A 19,470-nucleotide genomic window follows, 5' to 3' on the forward strand; every position below is an offset into this window, starting at 1 on the left:
GAGCGGCCAACCGTTCGCCTCACCTCGCCTCCTCTCGCCACTCCTCGCTTTACCTCACCTCGCCTCACTGCGCCAAGCCTCGTTCCCTCGCTGCTGCTGCGAACAGTCGGCCGACCGGAAACTCGGACACGTTGAGTCTCGAAGACGGCGATCGTTCGCGTGTGCGCAAGATGTATATGTATATATAAGCGAACTAAAAGTATCATGCAACGCGTTAAAGAAAAAATAGATATAAAGTATAGAAAAATGATCTATATATATATCTTTATTCTTTTTCATTGTTATTCTATCTATATCGCATCGCGTGTTCGTAAGGACCAAGAACTTTACTCGTGCTAGACGACGACGACGACGACGACGAAGACGACGACGACGATGACGACGGCGATGGGGACGATGGTTGAGAGAACCGGCAAGGGTCGTGGACTTGTAGAGGGGTTTTAGTGGATAAGGGCACGGAGGGGTAAAGAACGAGAGAAGCGCGGTTCGACAGCACACCGTCGATGGAAGGAACATACCGAGGGACGAAAGGAAGAAGAGGACGAGAACGCGAAGGGGCAGGCGGAAGGGCGGCAATGGGACGAGAAACAAGGGGTAGAGGAGTGAAGAGGGGGAAGGGGATCGAGAAGGGACGATAGGTAGCGTAGAAGAGCCAAGAGTATAGGCAAGACGAGAGGCACGATGGGGATAAAGCAAGACGCACATCGCAGCATGGCAAAGCATGGCAAGGCGAGGCACAAGCTGGGCTGCGGCGGAGTTTCACGGGAAGAGCGGGGCGGGCGGAGAGGAAGGGCCGAATGGCGCGGTGCCGTACGGTGAGGGGAAGTCCGGGCAGTGGGGAGAGAGGGGAGGGGGCAGAGAAGACGGCGTCGCGAGTCCGCGGAAAGCCGGCGGCGACCACCACCGCAGTTGAGCGTGACGATTCGTCGCGAGAGCATCGTGCGTTGCTGCTTCTCGCGACAATCCACGTGCGTTTGTCCACGTGCGCTCTCGTGTGTAACGTAGTGTACCGTGCGCACACATCGAAACAGTTAGCTGTGAGCTGTGGAACTGTGTAGATCGACAACGATCACTACACATATAGGCGGTCGACAGGCGAAGAGCGACGCGACGCGACGCGCGCCCCTAAAAGCAGTTATACGCGAGGTAGCCAGCGACGATAGACGCAGCGCACATACAGCGACGGTTCAGTCGAGGTCGATCCACCGTCAGGTGACGATCGTCGGTGTCACGGTCTTTCATACGACTATTATTGGGTGATATATTCTGTCGGTGAATCTTGGGAATTGAACGCGAGGCGCGCCAGTGTGCTGTTTTGCAATCTGTAGAACAAGCGTTATTAAAATATAGTTCAGGAATTATTTGAAATTTTCTTGGATCTTTTCATCGATCTTGTTGATCGATCACTTCAAGTGAAGAAAAGAAAGTGAATTATAAGAACGCAGTGAAAATTGATTGAGTGTGTTAGCGTGAGGCTTCTTATGTGCCACGCTTAGCACGATTTATCGAGTGTTTTCAAGAGGACGAAATGCGACTGAGAAGTCGCGCGAAATACGCTGAAAATTATTCTACGAATTCGAACGCTGTGTTTTCGTGGTGCGAGTAACATCGCGTGAAAAACATTGAATATTTATCGATTATTGAACGGAAATCAAGAACGACTATTGACCGAGTGAAATTTCGGCAAATCGTCGAAAATTTCACTGTGTTTTTGCAGAATTAATAAAAGGATTTACGGTGTGAAAAAATAATTTTCAACCTGGATCTAAGGACGACAAATCTGAGCATTTACGTGGACGACCCTAATCGGGTGTTAGACGTTCGCGAAAAATTGCGTGGTAGGGATCGCAAAGTTAGCAAAATAGATCCTAAAGTGATCGACGAAGGCATCACGACGACGGAGGACGGTGGTTACGAGGATCGTTTGCGAGAAGGCGCGAAAGATAGTCGTCTCGCTGGAATGAGGGGCGAGTCGGCGCGTCCCGGTAAGCGTCCTTTAAGGGCGCTTTCCGCTTCTGAAAAGATGGATGCGATACAGAGAGTTCACGAAGGAGAGAGCAAAGCATCGGTCGCTCGAGATATCGGAGTGCCAGAATCGACATTGCGTGGATGGTGCAAATCCGAACACAAGATCAGGGGCATGGCAAGGAATTCGTCAACACCGGATAGTGAGGCCCATTCACCTGCTTCGTCTTCTGGTGCGAATATTGCAGCTGGTAACTTGGCCGGTGGATCGGCAAATCTGTCAAGCGAGGATGAGGGTCCATGCGTGAAGAAATCAAAAATAGATCAACAAACGTCGGTAAATAGCGCGGGCACGTCGTTTGTCGGTAGTGATGTTTGCACCGATACGGATGGTAAACAGGACAACAAGCCGAAGATCGATTATGTAGGATTGATGACCAGTATGGCGGGCATGAGACCCGAAAATAGTTCACTTCTTCTGCAACAGCTGGGCCTGTTGTCCGGCGCCACCGGTACGCTCGCCAAGAATTTGTTGAGCATGTCACCGGCTTTATCACACGGCAGCACCGTCGGTCTCGTCGAGAACGGTCTTCAGTATACAAAGAACACTGGAAACGCGTGTATTACGAACTTGAACAGTTTGAATAGTAGTAACAAAAGGCATAGTATTTCGGCGATCGCGCCAACACAAATGGATTCCGTGGTCGCAAAATCGTGCAGCACACGAAAAAGTTTACCACCTGCAGCGGAAGCGCCATCGACTCCGGTTCCCGCGTCCCCTAGAAAAACGAACGAGAATAACAGTATTCAAAGATCAACGAACAAGCCTAAAAAGGAGAGCAATGTGAATAGCGGCAACAAGAAGGTGGACGAGGCGTTATGGCTATGGCTGACACAGCAGCAACAGTTGCTCGGTCAACAATCGGCGAGTTTCAATCCGAGCATCAATCAGCAGGATGGTTCGTGGTTCTGGCAATGGTACAAGCAGTGCAGCTTCCCACTAATAACACCGACGCCATTAGCGCCTAGTCCGGTCGCTAAGAAATCACCGAGCAAAGCAAGAGCCATGCTTGACAACGTGCTTTGCAATAATAACAACGACAATGTGAAACGAAGTTTAACCATGGACGAGGAATCCGCTACTGCAGCGGAAGATATCGAGTCAACTGACGTGCCGAGTAGTACAGAAGAAGCGATCGAGCACGGCGAGAAGTTTTTCAAATGGTTAGATAAATGTTCTGAACCAGCAGTCACAAGGCTTCAAATCATACAATTCAAGTATCTATTGGACAATTTGAAAGCGTGTAGGAAGAAGTCGACTAGCTTGAAACAAAGTAGAAAGTAGGCGAGGAGAGAAGAGACAAGCTGTGATGCTAAATATATATTCTTAGGAAAGAAGAGTGTATTAACCGCGACTCATGAGGTGGAAAAAAATAGGTAGAATCGAACAGAGACAAACAAACAGACAAATGATGAAATAAAGATGGAGAGAAAATAAAAGTTGACTTGTTGTTTCTCTCCTTATACTATTGTACACAATGTACAATTTGTTGATCTCTTATCGTCGAATTCCTTCGTGTTCCATCAAAACGATTTTTTTTTTTTTTCACTTATTTCTGTTTCTTATTGTTTCGTTCTTGCCGATCCAGAGATTCATGTCCTCGTGTTTACGATTCGCGCGTGTGTGTGAATGTGTGCGAGAGAAATACGAATGAAAAAAAAAATGTGTTGTTCGCCTTTTCCCACCGGATTCTTTATTATATCTTATAATTTAAATGAATCAATGCACAATTATGTGTTTTAACCCGCTCCTTGTGTTTTTTTGAATTGAGTTCGTTCTTTCTTTCTTTTATTCTTTTTTTGAGTTACCTTAAGACCGAATCAAAATAGGTCGTAATGATTTTACATTTTCTTTATTAAAACCTTGTATATAAGTGTATACCAAAATCTTGAATGGACTGTTGTAATTATAATAAAGGTTAAGATGTTCGTAGAGAGGTATTATTATCGATTATACTTTATCATTTATTAGTGTAAGTGCGTGCGTGTGCGCGCGATGGGAAATTTCTTTGCGGTCAGATAAAAATAAAAATAAAAAAAGATTATATAGTCTCGACCGATAGACAATGTTGTGTTTTAAAATTTTTTATCCTGTTACATTATCCTGGACATATACAATCGATAAGGATGTATAATCAAAATCAAGAATCGTGAATCTACGTTATCTACGGTCGAGAATCCATTCATTTTAATTTTGCGTTCTACATTCTAATTATCGCGCAGATATATTTGAAAAAAATAATAGCTTCATGATATTTAATTATGGACTGCACTTTTTCCCAAACAGTTCTACCTCTCATTTTGTTAGCGAATTATTTACTTATGGTAAATAATAATAAGATTTAAAATAATGTGTGCACGTTACTCGCACGAAACTAAATGGTCCAAACAAATAAATTCGAGATAAAAAATGACAAGACGATATTTGTTATATCGATGAGAAATTATATATATTATATATATATATATATATATATAAAGTATATATATATTTAAGGACCTTTGTCGCTTAGCTTTATAAAATAAGATGTTTGATGACAACAATACGTTTGACTACTTACCATTTTGAGTGGTTTGTTCAGTGGCTCGTACTTAACGTAGTCACTGACAAATTTTCCGCACTCCTGCCACGTGTACAGTTCCGGGTATGGCAGTGTACTTCGTTTGATAGTCGTAGACATAAATTTCTGCACAAAAAGCGATTTAAACTATAAAGACACTTCCTATCGTGATTTTGTTTTCTTACTCTTAACATTACTTTGTTATAGCAAGATTAGTTCCAAGAAAGAGATTTTTTTTTGTCTTTCATATATTTATTCTTTTTTCTTTTCTCTCTCTCTCTCTCTCTCTCTCTCTCTCTCTCTCTCTCTCTCTCTCTCTCTCTCTTCATGTGCTATTGTTGTGAAACAAATTCGTTACTGTCGATTCGCCATATTAATTTTATAGATATATTTGAAAACCTTTTCGAGATTTTCGAAGCATTTGTAAGTTTTCTTATTCTCTCTCTTTTTTTTTTCTGAGAAAATATCGTTTCATATAATGATTGTTCCTATCGTGTTCACGTAACGCGCGAAACGTTAGGTACACTGAAAGGAAATAATCTTGCAGTTAGCAATGTATATTTATAAAAACTGACAGAAAAACCAAAGTGAAGAAAGTACTGTCAAATGATGGTACGTGTAAATAAGACTGTGACCGTGTACTTGCACGCAAAGTGCATAACATATATTGTAGAACATTTGAAGCATGTATGAATAAATGTATAGCGAAGTTTATTTTTATTATTTAGATTGTAGAAAAGGAAATTTTTTCGAGTATATTAGAAAGATTCCTATTATACAGTTATATTTCCATTATAGTTGCATTAAATGAAGAACAAACGAATAAGAAAAAATAATGATAATGAGAACCTTAGTCTATCAAGAATGACATTCCTCGTTACATATAAAATACTTTGAACTTAAATTTTGAATAACTGATAATTTTTTTTATAACATATTTTAATTTTTATACGAAAAATAATGTCTTTATACAATAAATCGAGAGAAGTATTTATTAAAAGAATAAACTAGAAAAAGGAAACAAAATATCAAGATATTCACATAATTTCTTAATTTATTCTTTTTTTTGAAAATCGAAAAGAAAATCACAAGTAACGAGAAATGATATTTTCTTCATTGAAAGATACTAAATGTAAGAATATTGATTCTGTTTCGAAGAATACTTCGTTGCAGATGGATTGCGAAATCGGATCATTTCTTTTTTAGTATCGACTATATTTTTTACGACCGTTGTTTCGTTTGTATAAAAGTTAATTATTTAGATAAAAAAGAAAATAATAACGAAACACGTGTTGTAATATGCAGAAAGTGTGTAATGTAAATATATATGATGTTATATATAAATATTGGAGAATCTTTTAAGCTATTATGAATTTACAATTATGCGTTGATTTTGAGAAACGTTAATAAGAAACGTAAACTAATTTCCTATACATTGCTGTTATTCGCCATCTTCAAATATCCAAAAGTTAAAGAACATCATGTTAACTTGAGATCATCATGTTATGAGAGTAGCACCAAAAATTACACCAATGACGAATATCAATTTGTCATGATTAAAATGAATGATTTTTGCGTTTTTTAGTTCGATTGCGCGGAAGAGTCTTGAATAAATAAGCTAATATTGAAAATTTATTGTAGATGAAAAGAATCGATAAATCGTAAATAACAATCGAGTCTCTCGATTAATCTTTAATTTAATACTTAAAAAATTATTAATTTTAACGAAGCGGATAATAAATAAAAAAAGAATTATTTAAACAATTGAAATTTTCATAAAAACCATGATCCACACTTTAATCCAATTGCATAATTTATAATATTAAACATTATCTTTAATATAATTAACTAGAGACAAGAAGGATGGAATCGGAGATATCATTAGATTTGAATTGGAAAGTTCTATTACTATCATATTATTAATTTTTTAATTTTATAATATACTTACTTGTATACCACATTCATTTTCACATACTAATAATAATGGTTTTCTTTTTGGATATTTTACGTGAAATTGTTGTCGAAAATTTTCGGCATACCATGCAAGCAACTTTTCTTTATCACTGAGGGTACAATAACTACTTGGAAGTCTTCTTAGGTAAAGATCTTTTGTGTAATCAATTTCTGGCCAGCATAACTTGATCAAACATAGTTCTTGTTGTACGTTTTCTATAAGTTCTTTCGTTATTTTAAGAATATCATCTTTCGTTAATTTTTCTTCTAATTTATACTCTTCTTCTTCCACAGAAGTAATAGTTGATATACTTTCATAACTTTCAAATGCAGTCTTTTCATCTTCTTCCATTTTTAGTTGATTTACAACAAAAATAAGGTTAATAACATTAACTTGTTAAGTGTTTACTTGTATCTAAGAATATCACAATTTAAATTACTAGGAAAACTGTTTATTGTCATGGTAACTTAAGAAAACAAGGTGTTTCTTAAATATGATAGTTTCTAAAATGCTCGATAGGCGGCAGCATATTCCGTACCTGTTAAATTGCGTAAGAATATAATGAACATATCAGTCATAACCTTTTTATCATATTATCTATATTGAATAATATGATAAATTAGTAAAATCGTATATAATCCATATAACTTATTGCACATTTTGTACAATTTTTCTCTGTGATTCAAGAGGGCGTATATTTACAAGAATTCCTCATTATGACATCTGTAAAAAGGACCGTAAACAATGGACATTTCAGTTATGAACAATGTATCGACAATAGGTAAGCTTATATTCAACTTAAACGTATTTAAATCTTTAAATATTCAGAATATGTATATTATAGCAATAAATTGCATTTTATACAAAAAGTGGCATGCAATAATAAGCGTCATAATTTTATTAATAAAAGTTGTCACATACATATCATTGGTATAAAACATACGCGTTATTTAAACAAAAATACATACAAGCTGTGAAGACAATGTTCACGATGGTATATATATTTTATTTATAAACTATAAATATAGCAAATTGGATCGATCTTTTCGTATGTAACAAGAGCAATGGAACTGAAACATATAATTACACGAATATATTATATCATTTAAAAGTGATTTTTTTAGCTTTTCAAAAAATTTATGCGATTAGATCTAAAAAATTTTTTAACATTCATGTTCATCATTGAATCAATTCTTTCGCTCATTATAAATCTTTTAACTTGAAGAAAGAACTTTTTCCGTATATCTTTTTTAAATTATCATCATAAATTACGTCATGGATTTGTGTTATACAAAAGTCGATTGAAACATCGAACCATACCATTACTTAAGAAATAACTTCAATTTGTGTCAGTCGAATCTTGGCGCCATTTTTGAGCTGCTTCTCGTCGGGCATCGGGTACTAATTGTGATTGCATACCACCTAAAACATTACTAGTCGCTTCTGTAGCTAAAATAATTGGCTTCACAACTGTTGGCGGTATTTGTCGTAATACACCTCCTACGGCACCAGAGACTCCTTTTTGTTCATGTTCTTCACTGGCTACACGAACCAATTGATTAGCTGTTTCTCCTAAACCCTGAAAAACACATTCGAAATTAATTATATATAATTAATTTGATAATATAAAATGTGTAAAATTTTTTATAGTTTCAAATATATGCGATACTTTACTTCTTTTACTAGCATATATGCATTAGCCATTCCTTCTCGAATGTCCAATGGTTGACTATATCTTTTCCGACGTCCTTTTTGTCCTTTGTGTTTATGCCTTACACTAGGTCCAGGACTGACCATATCATAAGCTGTTTCAGCTGTACTTTGTATAGCATGTATCAATCTAGAAGTCAGTTCCAAAGCTGCCATAGCAGTAGACGTCGTAAAACTATTTGCACCTCGTTGTAGTCCTCTAATAATTCTACCATCTTTTTGATACTGTTCAATAGGTAACCAGAATAAATCTCTTATTCCTTGAACTGTAACAACAAGCAAATCATTTCATTTACAATATAATATACAAAACAATATATTTTAATAAAATATAAACTTACATAATTGAACCAATGAATGCATAGGACCTACGCCACCAAGTAAACTTGGAAGTTGATTTTTCTTTATATCTTGTAACCATTCAGAAAGTAAAAATGTTACTAGTTTATCAAATCCTAGAAGTCCATGTCGATGTGTTAATCTTTTCAGTCTTAATTCGGAGCAATTCAATTGCGCTAAACCCATTAGAAGTCCTGCTAACGGCCCATGAGTCAGATCTACACGTTTTCCATGATAATCTAATCTAACAAGGACTTCAGGAGAAAATATCACACTCCTAAATAAATTAAATAAATTAAATTTTTATATACGATATATTAATAGAATATATTATTTACGATATATAGAATATTTTGCTTTATATTTATTATTTGAATATTATTTATAAGTTTATTTATATTATACTTAAATAATTAATTTACCTAAAATATATTGGTTGACAATCTTCATGTACTTCATGCGTCGATTTCGCTTTCACAGTATTTTCTTTAATCATCAATTCGTCTTCCAAGAGTATTAATAAATTCGGATCTATGGTATCATTCTGCGATGTATTCGTTGGCATTGATGCATTAGGCGTGGACTCGTTCACACTCATAACTGGTGGATGATGCGTTGGTGTTCCTTGCTTGGATACTGGAGAGGATTGTGGATTATTAGGTACATTACAGTTCTCTTGAGCGTGTTTCGTACCATTACCCAATTCATTGAAGAATTCTATCAAAAACAATAGGCTATCCTGATCTATATTTAATCGTAACGGCAGTAGACTGAGTTTTAAACAACATTCTTGAGCACTTAATCTTGGATCTGGTCTAACATGGACCGCTTTCATGGCAAACATATTCGCATGAGACTGTTTTGGTCTCGCTTCACTACTATATTGATACAAGAATTTGTTAATGTGCGAAGATGCTAATCTGTCTCTAATTTCTATTTCGTTTACTAATAATATTTGTCTTGCTGCTTCTGTTGTATTTTCTGGATAGACTTCGTGTTGAAAGCGCACTTTATTTAATTGAAGCTCCATTAAGATATCATGGCGACGACCAGGACCTCCCATTACTTGCCAATCTGTTATTTCTTTACATTTTTCACGTGGTGAATTCGGTGCACTTCCAAAATGTATTTCATTTGAATTGGATTTATTGAAAGTTACACCATCCCACCATGGTGATCTGGTTCTGTAAACATAAATAATATATAATGTAATTTCATATAAATTATTCATATAAAATGTTTGACTTACATACAATAAAACGTACTTATCCTGAGGTGCGATGATGGGATGAATTGTATTGTCATTAATAATGACTTGTTTTTTGGATGTTATTGATGCTTCAAAATCTTTTCCTCCATACATATGCCAGATCAAAGTCATTTCACAAAGAGTGTACCTTAAAATTGGAGCAGGAAAATGTCTTGGTGCTTTAAGTAAATCAGTTTTGCCAAGTGGAACTGAGAAATGATTATCTATTATCCTTAATGATTCTTGACAAAGCCAACGAATTTCTGGTACACCATGCCTAGGCATAATTCCTGTACCCGCTTCTTCTCCTAATATACAAAAATCTTCGTTTGAATCCTCAGCTTCTGTATCACATTCTGTTTTTGTACACTGCTCAGGATTTTTATACATTTCAGGTACTGCCTGTGAAGCAGGACGAGATTCGTCGGGAAAGAAAAAAACTTCTACTTGATTTTCAGTTACTAATGTATTGCCGTCTATATTTGAAGACGTTCCTGTGTCATGTAATTGTATCAATTATTCATAATTGACATTTATTTGGATATTTTAAATCTCTTATATTATTTAATATTACCTTTTACTGTTTCTTCCATTGCTTCTTTCATTAAATTATTAACACGTTCAACTTGACTTTTACTCAAAGTATTAACACACTCATCACCAAGAAGACTTTCTTCATCGCCAGAACTTGGTACCGTAATGTTTCCGGTAGTTTCTATGCTTGACGAAAGATCTCCATCATTAGCAAAGTATGTTAACAATTGAATAAGAGCACGTCCAGAATCGGAACATGTTCGAACATGCAATACATTGTTGCTTGCCCTTAAATCAACTCTAGGTGCACCGCCGCACATCTTATCGTTCAATCTTAATGATAATTCGAACAATCCTACATCCATTACACATACAAAATCCCGTTTTAAATCTACATTTTTTCCTAATTTATTAGATATGAACAAGGCAATATCTTCTGCTATAAAACGTAATGTCGAAGTATTTGTATGTGCTGCAATATTACTGGAAACACTAAAATTACCAAGAGTTACCATCGATCTCAATGGTAAATGAATTGGTCTGAAATAATACAAATTTTTTATTATATTATTGTGTTTCATAAGTAACATTTAAAAAAATAAGAACCTATAATCAACTGCACAATCCCAAAGATGTAAATGTAATTCCGTTAATATTCCTGGCGCAGAATATCCAGCAACTGGATGATCGGCTACATCCAAACAATCTGTTAATTGCGTAAACCATGATGTACCAGTGTTAAACATTCTATGCCTCAATGTAGCATTTGATATGCCCACTGCCACTCTGAAAGTCTATTTCAAAATAATTTACAATTATTTAATTAAATGATAGCATAATATTTTTATTTGAAATTTTTAAAAAACAAACTTTAATACGGTGCGTTTGATGAGCAGCTTGTATTCTAATAGCGAGTAATACCATATCATCATTATTGTTTGCTCCCATTACATTTAGATCACTTTTATATATAGAATGCTGACAATGTTTGGGAATGTCACTATTAATAGGTCTCAATGAAGGTGGTTGTGAAGGTGTCGTCATTAATCCACAATGATCCAAAGACATTTCTTTTATCATAGCGCAGACATAACTCAAATTTGAATTTCCTTTGTATGCGGTTACCGAAAATATAGTTGCATCATCTAATCTAATTATTAATTCGCCTTGTTGTCCGGGTATAACGTTTTTTACAGAATCACGAGCAGGAGTATACATGCAGAGAAGACCTTGATCTATATTCAAAAATAGTGCTAAATTGCTCTGACCATTCTTTGATACTTTATTTTGATGTTGCCTGTAACTTTTATCAGCTGCAGAATGAAATATACCCTCCTCTGAGTCTGAATCAGAATCATATTGAACCCGACTTTTACATGTGCTAAATCTTAAAACAAAAAATTATCTTAAAACAAAAAATCTTTTTAATAAAATAAAAAAATATTATATTATCTGTTTTTAATATTATTTACCTAGGATAAACAGATTCTTGTAACAAAGTAGATGCCAAATCAAGACCTATATGATTTTCCATATGTGTACCATACTTTGGTCTTGGCGCTGATGGTTTCCATAAAAAAAGATCAGTGTTGAATCTATTATATAACAATTCATACAGATGTTTAGATGGTATTTGGACGGAAACACATGGAAAATTGATTTCTATTTGTATTCTAGAACTGCGAATGCCTTCATCTATAAATTCTAACATTTCTTCTCGATTTCCTGGTATGATCAACTCTTCGCCTTCTCTATTAAAATAATGAAATTAGATGTAATGTTATTTTTCAAGAAGTTAAAAAATATTAATTCAACTTTAAACTAAACCTTTGCTCTGAATCATCCTTATCACCCTGTGAATGTGGTTTGGAATGAGGCGTATCAGATTCATGAATAATACGTTTCGAGCTGAATGGAGACGGCTGATGTTTAGGCGCATTTTCTAAAGTTTCATCAAAACTAGAATCAGGCTCTCCTTCAGAACTATCTTCTAGTTGATCGTTCAAACGTTGTGGATAAATTGTAATAACTATTCTAGCCCAACCAAATCCTTCATTATCTTGTTGACATGTTGCATTATCTTTTTCGTGAGTTGTAACTTTGCCTATGTTTAGTGGTATATCTGTTTCCGTTTCTGCATACGAAAATAGTAATTTTCGGAATTGAATTTCAAAATGCTTTTTTACAGAATGCGGATGATTCTTGGAAAAAATTTTCTTAGAAAAAATTAAATGCGGGCAAAAATGAATTTGTGCATCTGTCATTTTTAAAATCATATAATCTGTTCTCACAGATCTCTTCCACCACGGTGCCCGATTCATATCGTGTAACGGTCTTAAATCTGGTATTGGAAACCTATTTTTAAATTATTGAAATATTTTATATTTCAATTCAATATTTTTATTTTTGTGCATATATATATATATTGTGTATATTGTGTAAATTACCTTAATTTTATTGTACATTGTGATGAGGATATGTTTATAACAGCAGCAAAATCTGACAAGGTAGGACTTTCTATGGCTTGATAAAATAAAGTTTGTTGATTCTAAAAATGAGATAGTAAGAAAATAATGAAAATTATACACACTTTGATACAATTATATAATAAAAATTGATAACTTACAGTATTTTTATTATTAGATACAGGATTACAAACGCAAATAGGTTGCGGATTAAGAAGAGCACATATTCTATCTACAATAGTTATATCCACTTCACTTTTGCAAGGTTCCAATTCAATACTAAAAAAAAAAAAAAAAAAAAAATGTGAGATAAAAGAAATGTCACATCAATTATATTTTATATATATATATATACATATATATATATATATATATACATACACATACTTACTCAATTTTTGTCTTTGGATTTGCACATTTTACTAATTGTGCATATCCTGTATTTTGAATATCTTCTACATATTTAAATTTCATTTTAAAATCCGTTTTATTAGTGAAACCAAAATTTGTTGAATTTTCTTTTGGAAAAGTAAGCAATTCTACAAATTCTGATGATGGAGTACCATTTGTTTCAGAATTATTTGAGTCAACTAAACATTCAACAATTTCTAAGCTAGCTAAAGTGAGTGTTCCTGATACAACAGATAATAAACAAACATTTTTTTCTCTTCCTTCAATTACTAATGGCGCAGCGAGTAATCTATAATAAATAAGAATTTAAAAATTAATTATTCTTTAATATTATATATATAGCAATTATAAATACCTAATATGACTTAAATGACAAGCATCCAAGAGTATTTTTGATGCTTTATCGAAATCTTTATTCCCATATCCTCCAACTGCAAACATTCCTAATTGTTTGAAAAATTCGTCTGCCGAATTTTTCATTTGATATATACTAGAAGATGTTAAACCACCTTCTTCTACACATGTGGTCAATATGTCTTCGTGTAATAGAATTATAGCTATAGAAGATACTCTCACATGAAAATGAGATGTTTCTGCAGATGGGCTATTATCTACACTATGTCTGTGTTTTTGTTGCTTTGGTAAATTCGTTGCAGAATTTTTTAAACTAATACTACTAGATAATATACTCCCATCCATACTAATATTATTGCTTGTAATTGAATCACTCATTGAAGTAGAACCTGGTAATCGCATTGGTAAAAATTCATCTTTGTTATCAGACTCATCTAAAGATGCTGTTGACCAACCTTGTGTATGCCTTAGATCCTATTAGAAACTTTGATTTAATTTATTATATTTTATTGAAATTTTGTAAACTTTATGAAAATGTATATATATATATATATATATATATACCATAGAACGTAATCCTTGAGATGGATGTATTTGATGAATAAGTTCTCGTTCTACACGATTAAAATCGCTACCAGCCATAGGCTTTTCAGTACAAGTTTTTGGAGCAACATTACTAACATCTTCTGAATCAGGAGATGCCAATCCATGTCCTAATTCCAATAATACATGTACTTGCCGTGGACTTAAAAATGAAGTGAATGATCCTAAGGTTATTTCTAATTCTACCTGAAATAATTAAATCATTTTTATTTTAAGCCAAATATATGTTATAATTTACACTATCATTTTTTTTTTTGATATTATATAAGGATGTTATTTATTTTTAATTAATTTTACCTTTGGCCCTGACACACCTTCTCCTTGTTTTAATTTCAATCTTATTTCTTGTCTACCTGCTAACTTAGCAAACATTATAGGATTTGATTCACTTAAATTATTAATAATATTTCCTTCTGGAGAAGTTTGTATATTTTGAGTACTAGATACTTGCACAGAAGAGAAATGACAATCTGAATTCTATAAAAAAAATATTTCAAACAAAATTCTTAATTTATATATTTTTACTAACTTTTAATAAAAGTTACTTTAGACTCTGGTGTAGAACCCCTGCTAGATGTTATAATGCTTCTAGAAAAAGTTCTTGCTCGAGATGGGAATTCATCTGTATGGAAAGTCACTCCTTCTAAATAAAATCGTTTTGTTGTGAATGCTGACACAACATATCCTTTTGTTGATTGACTAGGATCTAATGAAGTACTGCTTGGATCTAATCCAGCTTCATCTGAATATTCAAGATTTTTTATACACACTTCTATTGCAACTCCTGTCGAAGAATCCAGTGGCACATGTTCCAAACGTATAACAGTATCTATAAATCTCACTTTCACTCTACATAAAACTAAAAAAGACAAATACATATATATATAATTTTTACTTATATACATATAATGCATTTTTAACAAATTTTTACTTGAATCTATTGTTTGTGCAAACAATTCTACTCCTTCTAATGGTTGTGAATTTCCAGCATATTTAGCATCTTCTTGTAAACATTCTTGTGCAAGTTGCATACTAGATGTCATAGAACTCCACATAGACTCAAACATTGAAGTTCCATTTTTAACTCTTTGTCTAGGTTGAACTGTTAATCTCAAACTTGTTACTTCCACATAACTAGCTTCACTGAGCAAAGCTGACCATGGTATACTAACAGACATTTCTGATACAAAACCATCAACAAATTCTAATGGAAGATGTTGTTGCTCTCCTAATTCATTAAGAGCCTATTATGATAAAAAATTCATTTTAAATTTCATTTAAATTTCATTTTTTCTATTTTTTTAAATTATTATGCATAAAAAAATTATTTTAGATAATTCAAAACAGTATGTTTATTTTTTCTTACTAAAGACTAACAAAGAAATTTAAAACAAAGAAAGTGATAATACCTGTACATCAAGGCTGACATTGGTTACACGACCAGTTCCATTGTACAGATCTACAGTGAGTTGATCTAATGTTAATTTTTCTTCCAAGAATTGACCCAGATATCTTTGTAAAAGATATCTGCAAGCTCGTTTTTTTATTCCTTGAGACCAAGGAATACATCCCAACCAAGACATTTTATACCCACGTTTGACAATCTAATCTATAAAAGACATGGGATTTTTAAAAATAATTTTCTTCATACGTTTTGTATTAGGCCTGTTATTCGGGCACAATGTAAGAAAAACACGTGAATTCCATTTTTCTAACACGTGTCTACTTTGGTGCAATGATCCTTAACACAATACGGTGATTCGGATGTAACGGGGTTCTAGCTGCGTAATATTTTCCTTTGGATACACTACACGCACATACATATACACATGCGTACACACATAGAATTCTGACTATCGGACAAACACTGAAATGAAACACTGGTGTCTCATTGACTGAAATCAGCTGACTATGATTATGAAAAGAGATGCACTGATATTTGTGTTTTCCAATAATCTTTCACTTTTCCTGTAGCGATTGAAATTCATTCTATATTTCTATCTTATATGATATAAAAATTTTATTAAGCTAAAGTATATCTAGTTTTTATTTATTTATTATAATCAGTTTTATTTTTTATTCTTTAGTAATGAATAAAATAATGCATTAAAATTCGATAAATAAAATTAAGTTATATTTGATTTTTTAAATATTATTCATTAAAAGATGTTTAAAGAAAATTAATTTTATCCTTTATTATTATTAATACATAAAATGCAAATTATTTTTATTAAAATATTATTATTAATTTTTAAAAATATGCTATAAAAATTTGTATAGCATATTTATGTAAAAAAAGATTTTTATAAAAATGGTTTTTTATTAAAAAAATAAAAATTTTCTTATTACTTTTTTTTAAAATATATATACGAATAATTTTTTAAATATGTAAAAGCACTAAATATTTATTTAGATTTTTATTTTTTTTTTATTTTTAATAATTTAAATTATTTACTAAATTTTTCATGTATATTAATGATATTTCATGAATGAATATTTTTATACAAAATTTTTTATATTTGTAAAATATAATTTAATCGCTCAAATAAAATTGTTTAAAAATAATCAATGTTAAATGGAAAGTTTAGTAGCCTGTATGTATCTATATTCATTGTAGTTTCTATAATATATATATAATTTTTTTAAGAAGTTTAATTATATAGTAATTAAGCGATCTGTGTTTAAAATTATTTAATAAAATCATATTTAATATATGAGAAATTTATTAAGAATTGTTTTTTCTATAATATACTGCGAAATCAATTTTTTTATTATTATTTAAAAGATGGCACTAACCAATATTTTACTTCTTAGTCAAATATCTGGATATGTCGTAGCTCTTGTTTTGTCACTTTGTATTATCATACCAATGAGTTTACATGAAGACGAATTTAGGTAATTGTTATTTTAAATAAATAAATAAATATTTTAAGGCACATAAAAAGTAGTATTAAAATTTATGTAAAAAAATATATCTATTTAATATTTGTTTACAGAGGACATTGTCTATTATTTTCAACAGGAACTTGGCAAGAATCAGATGGTCAATTTATAGTAAATTGGGCTTCACAAGCTTATTGTAATTATACAATATTTGTTGGTTTAATATTGTTATTAACATCAGCAATACAAATTTATCGACTTTCTTTACTTATGTATCGTGGAGAAGACAGTTCCTTTTTATCTGCATTCATAGATGTTGTTAGTTCAATATTTCTCACAACAATAACTTTAATTGCTGCAATTATTATTACACTTGGATTTATGACTTGGTGTCAATGTATGACTAAAAGATTTCCATCTTGTGAATTAGCAGCTGGGAATGATATTGATAAAGCTGATGGTATAGATACATCTGGTTTTCATATTGAATTGGGTGCAGTTCAATTTGGTACTTGGACCAGTTTATCTATTTGGGTTGGTCTATCAGTATTTGCAGTATTAAAATTATTGCGATATCATCAATTAGAAAATATGAAAGTTTCAATGTACAGAGAAAGACAAAGATTAATAGAGGCAGCTAGAAATAATGAAATACAAGAATCAACTTAAAAATATGATTGTGTAACATATTTAAACTTTAACATTATATTATTCTTACTTTTTAGAAAAATATTTATATTCAATGAAATTAGTTTTAAACGCACACTTTATAATTAATATAATTATATATGACTTAATATGATTACTAATCTATTAAAAAAAATTGAAAAACTATATTTATCAAACTTAAGAAATTATAATGTAGAATTGAATATGATTTGTGATTAAAAGAAATAATTTATTATATATATTTTTATCTTTATACATATCAAGACTGTATAAAACTACAATTTATAGTTTTTATAACTAGTATTAGAATTTAGATTCAGTATCTTTAATTTAAAATTAATATATTTAATTTAAATAATATTAATGATATATATTTAATATAATATTTTATTGTATTATTGTATAATATTTTTATCTAATTGTATATAATATGTCAGAACAATATAAATTACAATAGTTATTACATTTATAAAAAAATATATTATAAAAATACATTTATAAAAAAATATATTATAAAAATACATTTATAAAAAAATATATTAAAAAAAAAATATAATGATGGAAATTGATAGTTTTGTGAGTATAGATATTTGAAATTACATCCTATGAATATGCAAAATAAGAATTTTATGTTATAAGCAAAAATAAATATAATAATAACTATATTTTGTAAATATGTTAATATATTATTATAATATATCATTATTAATATATCAATATATTATTATATTATATAAGAGTATATCGAAATTTATTATATAAAAAAACTCAAATGAATAAATATCTTTTTATATAAAAAATAAAAATTTATTACGTAATAATATTTTTTATTTCTTTGCATATTCCAAGTATATTTCTACGACTTCCAATAGGACATTGTTCAGATGCTTCGATTATTGTATATAGCTTAATTTCTGATATACATTCTAATTCAAATGTAATTATATTTACTGCTATTTCTTTATTAGGAGCACAGGATCCACCTATAGTTCTTAAAGAATAACATGTGTTATTATATTGTACTATACCATCCTGCAGACAAGGATTTTTTATACATTTTGGTATAACTTCATTTTTAGGAAGCATAACATAATGCTGTGGTGCACATGGTCCTTGTCTATATGCTTCATGACAACTATTATTCAATGGAAAATATAGAAATCCAGGTTTACAATCACATATCCATGTACTTATATTTCCAGGTCCAGGATAAAGAAGCATATTTTTAGGACATGAATCTGGTATAAATATTGGATTATGTTCTGCTATCTAAATAAAAAAAATTTTTTTTTTCAAAAAATTTTTTAAAATTATTTTTGCGATATTAAATTAATTTTTTTACTGTCTCATTATTGTCGTTTATGTGATATGTTTCTTCATCACTTGGAAAAACAATATCCTGACAAGATATTATATAATTCCAAATTATTAATGTAGTACTAAAAATTAACCACTTCATTTTGTATATATGACACTATAAAACTTTTTGTAAATTTTTTAAAAATTGAAAGAAATATTTAATTATGTTAATAATAAATAATAGGTTATTAAAATTTTTATTAAGAAATAATATAAAGTTATATTATTGTAAACTCTTCTTTTTAGTATTTATTCTTTGTTTGAGTATTATTGAAAATAATAATTAAAGATATTGATGAGACTATCTTTCTTTGAGTAATCTGATGACCCCGATTTATAAAACATAATTAAAAA

At 31.5% G+C, this 19,470-nt stretch overlaps 5 protein-coding genes across 7 annotated transcripts; 2 read left to right on the forward strand and 3 right to left on the reverse strand.

Moving 5' to 3' along the window:
• The first annotated feature begins 952 nt into the window (after positions 1-952).
• LOC122714799 (protein distal antenna) lies at positions 953-4,409 on the forward strand. The gene has a single exon (XM_043936478.1). It carries the CDS (start codon positions 1,961-1,963, stop codon positions 3,308-3,310), a length of 1,350 nt encoding a protein of 449 aa, XP_043792413.1. The 5' UTR covers positions 953-1,960; the 3' UTR covers positions 3,311-4,409.
• A 104-nt stretch (positions 4,410-4,513) lies between these two features.
• On the reverse strand, positions 4,514-6,891 carry LOC122714800 (dynein regulatory complex subunit 7-like). Its single transcript, XM_043936479.1, has 2 exons — positions 6,535-6,891; positions 4,514-4,712 (listed from the first exon to the last, which is right to left on the reverse strand). Exons 1-2 carry the CDS (start codon positions 6,889-6,891, stop codon positions 4,518-4,520), a joined length of 552 nt encoding a protein of 183 aa, XP_043792414.1. The 3' UTR covers positions 4,514-4,517.
• A 393-nt stretch (positions 6,892-7,284) lies between these two features.
• LOC122715265 (autophagy-related protein 2 homolog B) lies at positions 7,285-16,025 on the reverse strand. Of its 3 annotated transcripts, none has more exons than XM_043937315.1 (19): positions 15,615-16,025; positions 15,137-15,449; positions 14,751-15,064; positions 14,503-14,682; positions 14,167-14,391; positions 13,604-14,076; positions 13,229-13,537; positions 12,999-13,116; positions 12,820-12,920; positions 12,200-12,727; positions 11,845-12,123; positions 11,243-11,759; positions 10,979-11,166; positions 10,413-10,912; positions 9,012-10,332; positions 8,592-8,866; positions 8,215-8,516; positions 7,861-8,119; positions 7,285-7,610 (listed from the first exon to the last, which is right to left on the reverse strand). In XM_043937315.1, the coding sequence occupies exons 1-18, from the start codon at positions 15,786-15,788 to the stop codon at positions 7,880-7,882; spliced, it is 6,357 nt and encodes a 2,118-aa protein (XP_043793250.1). In that variant the 5' UTR covers positions 15,789-16,025; the 3' UTR covers positions 7,285-7,610; positions 7,861-7,879. The 3 variants fall into 3 exon arrangements, with proteins under 3 accessions (XP_043793250.1, XP_043793249.1, XP_043793251.1); XM_043937316.1 differs by having other exon boundaries at positions 7,290-8,119; positions 9,012-9,773; positions 9,855-10,332; XM_043937314.1 differs by having other exon boundaries at positions 7,287-8,119.
• Positions 16,026-16,871: 846 nt separating this feature from the next.
• On the forward strand, positions 16,872-17,844 carry LOC122715268 (transmembrane protein 179). Its single transcript, XM_043937321.1, has 2 exons — positions 16,872-17,100; positions 17,202-17,844. The coding sequence occupies exons 1-2, from the start codon at positions 16,991-16,993 to the stop codon at positions 17,755-17,757; spliced, it is 666 nt and encodes a 221-aa protein (XP_043793256.1). The 5' UTR covers positions 16,872-16,990; the 3' UTR covers positions 17,758-17,844.
• Positions 17,845-18,480: 636 nt separating this feature from the next.
• LOC122715269 lies at positions 18,481-19,356 on the reverse strand. Its single transcript, XM_043937322.1, has 2 exons — positions 19,100-19,356; positions 18,481-19,026 (listed from the first exon to the last, which is right to left on the reverse strand). Exons 1-2 carry the CDS (start codon positions 19,214-19,216, stop codon positions 18,568-18,570), a joined length of 576 nt encoding a protein of 191 aa, XP_043793257.1. The 5' UTR covers positions 19,217-19,356; the 3' UTR covers positions 18,481-18,567.
• Positions 19,357-19,470: the final 114 nt, after the last annotated feature.

The sequence above is a fragment of the Apis laboriosa genome, unplaced genomic scaffold (assembly GCF_014066325.1).
Source record: "Apis laboriosa isolate Shangri-la unplaced genomic scaffold, ASM1406632v1 scaffold34_cov151, whole genome shotgun sequence".
In the NCBI taxonomy this organism is placed as follows: domain Eukaryota; kingdom Metazoa; phylum Arthropoda; class Insecta; order Hymenoptera; family Apidae; genus Apis; species Apis laboriosa.